The sequence below is a fragment of the Triticum dicoccoides genome, chromosome 3A, assembly GCF_002162155.2.
Source record: "Triticum dicoccoides isolate Atlit2015 ecotype Zavitan chromosome 3A, WEW_v2.0, whole genome shotgun sequence".
NCBI classification, from domain to species: domain Eukaryota; kingdom Viridiplantae; phylum Streptophyta; class Magnoliopsida; order Poales; family Poaceae; genus Triticum; species Triticum dicoccoides.
The window spans coordinates 142,401,898-142,410,654 of record NC_041384.1 but is presented as its reverse complement, the minus strand read 5'-3'; the positions used below and the strand labels follow the sequence as shown (position 1 = coordinate 142,410,654).

Genomic DNA, 8,757 nt, shown 5'->3' with positions numbered 1-8,757 from the left:
ACGGTTTTTTTCCTTTCCGAAAGAGGCACGCCCGTGCCTCTCGCAAAATCACAACCGTGCCTCTCGTGGAAGCAAAACCGCGACTCTCGTGTAAGGAAAAAAACAGAAAACATGTTTTTTTCGTTTCCGAGAGTCACGGCCGTGACTCTCGCAAAAACACAAACGAGCCTGTCGCGAAAGCAAAACCGTGACTCTCGCGAAAGAAAAAAAAAACAGAAAATGCGTATTTTTTCCCTTTCCGAGAGGCACGGCCGTGACTTTCGCGTAAGCACAACCGTGCCTCTCGCGGAAGCAAAATCGTGACTCTCACGAACGAAAAAAAACAGAAAACACATTTTGTTTTTCCCTTCCCGAGAGGCACGGCCATGACTCTCGCGAAAGCATAACCGTGCCTCTCGCGAAAGCAAAACCGTGACTCTCGTGAAAGAAAAAAAAACAGAAAACGCGTTTTTTCGTTTCCGAGAGGCACAGCCGTGACTCTCACTAAAGCACAACCGTGCCTCTTGCGGAAGAAAAACTGTGACTTTCATGAAAGGAAAAAAAAACGCGTTTTTTCGCAAAAAAATTTCAAAATTTTTTGATCGAAAAGCTAAGTAAGACGGAGAGAAAACCAAAACCGAAAAAAAACCGTTTTAAAAGCCAAAAACGCGTGCGAAAAAATAAAAAAAAACAAAATCCGAAGGAAGCGTCCAGAACGCGACACGTGACGAATGGCTGAGAGTGTGCCAAGTAGCGCTGATCGTTGCGAGGCTTCCGAAGGAGCGCTTGTTAACTAGTTGCTCCCGAAAAGAGGGGTGTGAGCCAGTTGCCAAATGGCCAATAACTGGCGCTTAAGGCGCCAAATATGTTTTGACGAAGAGGAGGCCTCCTGTAATTCCCCTTCGAAAAAATGTTTCTTGGGCCAGTTTAATGACATGCTAACCACAACAAAGCCCAGTAGCCCAACTCACCACAACCAAAGCCTCCCTCGACCAGGTTCCCCAACCCCGCCGCCGCCGCCGCCCCTAAGCTCCCCTCCCACGTCCAGGTCCGGCAACGACGCTCAAGGCTCCATATCCTCCGCTTTGTCCACCCCGAATCCCTCCTGCTGCCTGCCCTGTCGCCGCTTCCCGTACTGCCGGTCGTCCTCGCCGGGAGCCGCTAACTTTGGCGCCACCACGAGCTGGGTAAGAAGATGGTGAGGGAGATGCCCAAATCAAGACCTATCAAAGCGGCGGCCGAGGTGGTCTTCGACCCGTCCGTCTCTGGCCCCCGGAAGCCGCGCCGTGCCGAGGCGCCCTCGTCGAGCAGCGAGTATCACCACTTCATGGTTTGCCCCTGTGTTTTTTTTTTCTTGGAGCACATCTGTTCCGAGCCATCATCAGTTCCTAATTTTGTGCTGGCCTTTTCTCCTCTAGGGGTCGAGTCTTTCAAATATGTACCACAAGCCAGCTCCGGCGAAATCTACCGACATGTCTGATGATGAGCCTGACATTGATATTGAGAAGTTGTTGAAAGATGTTGAGCTTTTCGGTAATTATCTCATGCTGCATCCTCGGGCGTTCTGAACTGTTTTGTTCTGCTTATTTCAATGTGGTTTAAATTTCAGCATGTGCCATAGCTGCTAGTATACTATGTCAAAGAACAGCTCGTGCTTTGGTCTAGCTATTTGATGACTACCGTAGTGGATACATTGTAATTCAAGATCTCGTATTTGTGAAGCAAAATCTGAAACATTTGGGCAAAACATAACATTGAATAATAATAACTCATAAACCAAACAATGGTAACAGTAATATTACTCTTTCCCCAAAAAGAAGTGAAGTTCTTTCTGGAGCATCTACAGAAACATAGACGCAGTTGAAAGCATTATGTCTTCAAAGTTCAAACCCAAACTATAATATGGAACAGAATGCACATTATATTCTACAACCTATAGGCACACCCAGCGAAAAGAACTACATCCTCAAACAAAAGCACACATCAACTTTTCCAAAACAGAGCTCCAGAAGATCCTGTCTTAGCCAATTAGCGAGCTGTTAAAAAGGATTAGCATTTTGCATAGGCATACAACAACAACAAAGCCTTTAGTCCCAAACAAGTTGGGGTAGGCTAGAGGTGAAACCCATTAGCATTTTGCATAGGCATACAACAGAACAATTTCCAATTATTTCAGATTTTGCTTACTCTTACACAGACTATATGTCAGTGTTTCTTCAACTAAACAGACTAATAGTGAGCTCATCTCTCCTTGTACGCTTACCATTTGATCTCGAGTTTTTATTCAGGCTCAAACATTCACTCGGTGCTATATTCACAGGTGCCACTACATGGAAGGACAAGAATAAAATACAGAACCGCAAAGTAGTTGAACTGGGTGGAAAGGTAATCTTTGTTTCCTTGTATATCCTGACTTGAAACTTTGCACTATCTCAATAGTTTTCATTTGTCTGCAATAGGCCATTAAGAAGCAGCGTACACCATTATCTGTGGCAATCCCAGCTATGAAGAATCAGCAGAAAAGAGAACAAAAGAAGATTGAGGAGGTATGTTTCTCAGTTACTCTGATTCTGGTTTGCTCTGGAATAGTGAGTGACGCATGATAACTCTGTACAGGAAAGACTGCTTGGGATTTTTAGGAAACAAAACAAGAATAAGAAATTTGAGAAGCTTAGACCAGAGGACCGAGTACTCAGGGCAACTGAAGGGCGCTTCAAGAACGGTATACTCGATGTGAAGCACCTCATGGGAGGACCAAAGCAGTCCTCGTCGTCATCGTTCAGAGATGCGCCGGAGCGGGAGATGAGAAAGGGTAAGAAAGGGAAAGGAAAGGGAAAGGGGAAAGGAAAGGGGAAGGGAGGCCGAAGGAACAGACGTTGATGGAACACCTGCCTATTGTGCTTTGTATACCAAGATACATGCAGGAAGAAGAGGCATTGAGCCGACACCTTGAACCGTTTTTGCATCGAGATATCTTGGGTTATACTAAATCAAAGACATTTATTTTGAGACAGAGAGAGTACTTGTATCTTAAGTAATCTCTCAGTCGAAGTGACCATCCTATGTTACATAACGTCTGATGTTACCCGATGAGCATTTCAGCTTCCCAGAATTCCTTTATTTTGCTTCTGGGGTGCTTGTGCACTTCGACCTATCATCAAAAGACATTAATTTATTTCCCTGTGCTTGTGCACTTCGACCTGATCAGCAGAAGACATTAATTTATTTCCCTTCTGGGTGCTTGTGCATTGTGATTTGATCAGTAAAACCTGATCCTGCGATGTCAACTTCGGAGATAATAACAGGTTTAAAGGAGCCAACAGTTACAGGGCGGATCGTGTAAGGAGTCTAAATTTTAATTGTCTGTTGCCTCTGAAGATTGCTACGGTTTTTGAACCCATCACTCTAACCCTGATCGTGATCGTGCTGCTCAAACGCCTAGCAGAATCTCACAAATACACAGTACTGACCCAAAACTTCTTGCAACGAGAAATTACAACATTTTGGGCATTCTACCCTTTATTATTACAGACACTCAAACCCCCCTTCTGATAAGGTAGGCATGCAATGTAAACCGGCTTTCAGGAGAGTGAAGTCACGTTTGATCAGAAGGAGGTCCGCTGTTGGTTTGATCCGAAGGCTCGTGTGTTCTACATACGACTAAATCTAAGCTCATAGCTCTGCATGTTTTCTGTGCATGATGTGTTTGACAACTTCATACGACGAAACAACAATGCCCACCGAAGGCCCAGCCCGTGCCATGCGAGGGCCCGCTCCTCTGAATAGGCCGTTGATACCTTCATTCCTGTGACAAGTGACGCGTTACGAGTGTTATATGCATTGCATTGCGCAGAAAACTTGCTATATGCAAGAGACTAAATAATATATGCTGACGGCAAGATAAAAAATAAATTACCGCAAATCGTTTTGAAATAAACACACCATTAAGCATGCCTGAAACACCTGGCAAACTGTAGCTAAATGATTATGACTATGGCTGCATTTGGTATTGTAGTGGATTCTCATAATCCCCATTAACCCCACCCACCTTTCTCTATTTTAGTGTTTGTTTTACTCACTTTTGCGTGATTTATGGCTAGTTTTCCACAGCAGATTATAAAATAAGTACAATTCAACACAGTTCAGCAACCTCAAACAAAGCCTATCTCTTTCTCATTTAGAAGGATTCGGCTAATGGAAATGTAAACATAATGATGCTTACTAGCTCATCAGCATATGTGTTCTTGAATGAAGAATTTTATAGTCCCACGTTCTATTGAAGAGAACAGTTTCACTATCGCAGAGGACATGTTTCTCTATGCTAGTAGAGCTTAGGGAGCCTAATTCTTGTTCTAACTTTTGGCTCCACTCTCTTTCCATTTCTAACCCTGATGACTATGGAGTTTTGATGGCACTTATTGAAAACCTAAGGTGGGTATGTTGCAACGGAGTTTGCTGAAGGGAAATGTAAAATACCTCCAAACCTCAAGAAGTATGCGCCTCGTGTTCATGCTCAATACCCTAGCAGGATCCTTCTGAAATGAGAGTGGTAAATTTAGGAAGCGCAGAATATTGAGCAAAAATAAAAAAAAGAAGTATTTTATTTATCGATAGCAGTTAATTCCAAGCTCTTTGCGTACCAGGAATGACCGAGGGCACATAAATCTAACTAACAAAGGACAGTAGAGAGCAGTCTTAAGGAAACTAGTGATAAGCTAACGGTCCAAAGCTCTACTTGCCTCTATTTGTCTGCGTGTCTTGGCAACATCGAGAGGACATGTTGCGCCAGAAGAGATAACTCCAGCAATGAAGCCTGTGGAGAAGTTTGCCCCCATTATAACTGCGGCATTGCTTTGCTCACCAGCTAATAATCCCAATAAGTGTCTCCTAGTCTGTACAGAAAGCATTTACAGGTGGAAAAAGTAGTTAGCTCTACAGGTTTGGCTGAATTCAAATTGTCTAAATCATAATATAATATACTAAAGCTCAGTACAGTATCTCACTGGCTCAAGAACCATCCAACATATAGCTGAAAAGGGGACATCACGTGCAAGTTGTGCTCCCATACCAGTCCACAGAAGATGGTATCCCCGAGCTGTTTGCACTGTCAATAGTATATAGCTTAATCAAAACAAATGAGAACATAAAGCTTCAATTATTAGTTTGTTTGTACAAATTTTTGAGAATAATGTAGCTGGTATGGCCAATTGTTGTGCTTTAGCCATGCAATGATTTGACTGATTCATTAGTTACAGGCCAACATGCAGTATAGTATGCATACAATTCTCAGGGTGGCTGATGCTTTGCCTCGATGAAAGCACGCCTAGCATAGTCTTCCACATTCCAGGGGGTTTTGCTCCACCACTTGATTGCTTGAACGCCTATATTTGTAATAAGAAAATACATAATTATGTCTGAATAATAGCATAGGGAATAAAGCTGCATCAAGGATAAGTTTCTGTTTCTGTTTCAACTGTTTCAACCATGCAGGTACTGGCAATTTCTGTTGAATCACAAGCTAGTAAATATTTTTATTTTTACTTCTCTAAAAGCATCACTTATCTTAAGGCTTTGACAATGTCTCACAAAGTATTACTGTACACAATCTTCTGACATCTAACAAGAGTTGAAGAGCGAAATTACATATCAGGCCCCCCTTCCATCCCCTAGTACATGTGCTCTCTTTTCTAATAGTGGTAACTGTAAAAAAGCGAGGATTCAGTAGGCTGACCTGCATACGTGTTCTTGCCAACTCAATAGGGGAACAAGTTATACATGCCAATGATCGTGCAATAGATCCAGCAATTAGAGGGGCATATGGCCTAAGTTTGGGATAACTGTGATCTGAATATTCCTCAATCCAATTGCGCAACAGGTCGTAAGAAGGCAGATATATCCCAACCTGGAAAACACAGCATAGATTTCTAGTGAGATAAAAATGTCAGTTATATCAAAATGTATAATTCTAAGATTCCATGATGCTAATCCAAATTGAATACAGATCCAAGAGGGCACAGAAGATACATTATATCCTAAATCAGTAACAGTCTATAGGAAGATTGTGTCAGACACACCAAACCTCAAACAAGCATTAATATATACACACCACAAATTCTGTTCCTGCTTCTATTTTTGAACACCTCAAATTGTAGGACAAATAATTACTGCTACAGGTGTGATCAAACTTTTTTGAGAAAACAAGGGCATTCCATCCAACTTGCTATTAAAGAGCAACCAATGTGCGAGATCCATATGTTTTTCATCGAAATGAATTAGACCATTGTTATTTTCCTATTTTTGTTCCCTTGCGCTTTACCAAGAGAAATTGTGTCGGACTTCACAGGAGGACAGTAAAGTTATCCTGATTATAAGACCCCTAGAAAATCCTTCGTCATGAATATATAGAACACAACGTTTACAACAGACAAAATGATACTTGAAGATAAATAATGGGAAGAGAAATGTTATAGAGGAAATCAAGTGTAAGGCAAGGAAAGCTCCATGGAATATTAAGGTATGAAATAGATCAATTAGTACAAACAGATTACTAGCCATGGTCAGCTGAAAGGATATACCGTTGGTACAGCTAACGCTAAGCTTGCACCAGTACCTCTCCAGAGTCTAAAAATTCCTTCCTGCAAGGGGTCATAAAATCGTTACTGAAGATGATCAATCCAAAACAGGAAAGCGCAGTGAAGAAGAATGCTCAATAAGTGCATTTTACCTGTCTAGTGATCTTAGAGAACACATCCATTGTTCCTCTGTACTGAAAGCATTCAGGACTGCAGGATGGCCCTAAACCACTCAACTTCAGTCCACCAGGGTTACACCATGGATAGCACCTAAAATCTGACCATATCTGAGCAATGTATTTCAGAGAAAAACAAATAAACACGCAAGCAATACTGTTGTGTAAGAAATTAGCAAAAAATAAATACCACACACACTTTTTCAGAAGAAAAATGACAAAACCACAAATCACCCTGACAGAAGCATATCTGCTTGTCAGTATGTAACTATTATCAGAATTGGGTGCTGCAGATGGTTTATCTACTGCAAAGAAGTATGTACGCATAGATATTAATCTTTTTTTTTTCCTAAAATAGAATGGGGCACATAACCCAAAAGGAAAAAAAAAATCAAGCACGTGGTCTATAAATCTTACAATATACAGAAATGGTCTAACTGATGGTTTTGATTTTCCTCTGTTTCTTAATTAATGTGAACTTCTAATTCATTTCTGGTTGACCAGAGAATTTGTAGGACCATTCAATTGTGAAACCGCTGTGTGTGGGATAGAAGTGGCATCACTGGCATGCTTACCGGATTGTAGACAACTCCAGCGGCCTGTGCCTGTAGTCTTGTCTGCAAGATAAAATAAGGGTTTGAATCAATACATTCGGTCCAACTCTATATGTACATTTTGATTTTTGTCACAAGTTCTGGCCAATTCGCTTGGCAGAAAAATAGTGATCACGCCGACAAACTCTACTTTCTAGGTGTACTTTTATCGGGAGCAAAGAGCAGGCGTTGCCCCCTGTTCACCGAGACTAGAAGCCTCGCGACGGCGCTGGGAAATGGCGGGACCCGCGCCCGCGCCCGCGGAGGACGATTCGCTTCGTTCTGGCGGAGAGAGGCTGGGGCATGGCAATTGGCCGATTGGCACGCTTGTGAGTTGTGAGTGGTGCGGCGCATACCTTGGCGACGTCGAGGGGATTGACGAGGACGGCGGAGACGACGGCGGCGCCGGCAGCCGCGACGGCCCGCTCCGCGACCCCCATGACGCGCTCGGGAGGCGGCGGCGGCGGAGCGAGCTGCTCCGGGGCTCGCTCCGCGGTGGCCATGGCGAGGCAGGAGGGGGAGAGGAGGAGGAGGCGGCGGCGGACGGATTGATTGTGTGTGTATCGTTGCCGCTAGTTAAGGGGCCGACCACAAATCGCGGCGGCGTGGAGGAATCCTGGAGAGGAGGGGGAGGTGGTGGTGGTCTGGTGGACGCTCGTTCGCGTCGACACGGCTCGTTTTCGAAGCGTACAGCTCCCGAGAGAGATGAAGAAGCGACCACCGCTACCGCGCCGTGCCCACGTGGCCCGCTTGCAGCTACGTGTGTGCTTACGCGTGAGCTGCCGACTTGTGTCGTTGTTGCGAGAAGGATGGCGCTCAACTGCATGGACGTCGAGCCTTGTCAAACTTCCTCTGCTAGGAGTATATATATACCACTCCATGAGTAATACAGTAGTATGATTTGTCTTTTCGATTCTCATGTGGTGTAATCAAACGTCATTTGGTGTAGTAACATCAATGTTCTTTTCATCCGCAAAAAAAAAAAAAACAGCAATGTTCTTTCATATTCCTACTTGTGCGGATCACATAAGCCCAGGGACAACATGGCTTTGCTTCACGACCGGAGCTGAAAGAATATATACTTGCCAGACAGACAAAGGTAAGACAAGACAAGAAACATCAGCGTCGACGCAGTACAAGAAATCTCCATGAACGCATCAAATTGCACATGTCAGGATCGGATACTAAACAGGCCAAAAATATGCTTCGAAATCATCAAGTTACCCTTTTATCGACGATTTGGCACAGAACAATTACCAGCATAAACCTGTGAAGAGATGGCAACTGTTCATGCGACTATTTCAGACACCTGCAATCATGAAACTAGATAGGAACGGCAGCAGGAAATCTAGCGAAAGTACATTCATCCTTGTCTGCTCAAACTTCGTAAAAATTACATATAATCTCCAGACGACAACTCGACATAACATATTGGAT

General features: G+C 43.5%; 2 protein-coding genes across 2 annotated transcripts; one reads left to right on the top strand and one right to left on the bottom strand.

Annotated features, from left to right (window-relative positions):
* Window positions 1-945: 945 nt before the first annotated feature.
* LOC119267630 lies at window positions 946-3,202 on the top strand. The gene is made up of 5 exons (XM_037549057.1): window positions 946-1,309; window positions 1,398-1,512; window positions 2,300-2,364; window positions 2,439-2,525; window positions 2,596-3,202. Exons 1-5 carry the CDS (start codon window positions 1,175-1,177, stop codon window positions 2,857-2,859), a joined length of 666 nt encoding a protein of 221 aa, XP_037404954.1. The 5' UTR covers window positions 946-1,174; the 3' UTR covers window positions 2,860-3,202.
* Window positions 3,203-3,428: 226 nt separating this feature from the next.
* Window positions 3,429-7,954, bottom strand: LOC119267629 (mitochondrial carrier protein MTM1-like). Its single transcript, XM_037549056.1, has 10 exons — window positions 7,677-7,954; window positions 7,303-7,344; window positions 6,704-6,838; window positions 6,555-6,614; window positions 5,711-5,881; window positions 5,261-5,360; window positions 4,983-5,083; window positions 4,719-4,871; window positions 4,456-4,514; window positions 3,429-3,784 (listed from the first exon to the last, which is right to left on the bottom strand). The coding sequence occupies exons 1-10, from the start codon at window positions 7,821-7,823 to the stop codon at window positions 3,652-3,654; spliced, it is 1,101 nt and encodes a 366-aa protein (XP_037404953.1). The 5' UTR covers window positions 7,824-7,954; the 3' UTR covers window positions 3,429-3,651.
* Window positions 7,955-8,757: the final 803 nt, after the last annotated feature.

Coding starts and splice junctions, on each gene's coding strand:
- LOC119267629 (XM_037549056.1), bottom strand. CDS start 7,823: ATGGCCACCGCGGAGCGAGCCCCGGAGCAGCTCGCTCCGCCGCCGCCG. Junction 7,345..7,676: donor ATCCCCTCGACGTCGCCAAG/GTATGCGCCGCA, acceptor TTTATCTTGCAG/ACAAGACTACAGGCACAGGC. Junction 5,361..5,710: donor TGGCAAGAACACGTATGCAG/GTCAGCCTACTG, acceptor TTACAAATATAG/GCGTTCAAGCAATCAAGTGG.
- LOC119267630 (XM_037549057.1), top strand. CDS start 1,175: ATGGTGAGGGAGATGCCCAAATCAAGACCTATCAAAGCGGCGGCCGAG. Junction 1,310..1,397: donor GCGAGTATCACCACTTCATG/GTTTGCCCCTGT, acceptor TTTCTCCTCTAG/GGGTCGAGTCTTTCAAATAT. Junction 1,513..2,299: donor GAAAGATGTTGAGCTTTTCG/GTAATTATCTCA, acceptor CTATATTCACAG/GTGCCACTACATGGAAGGAC.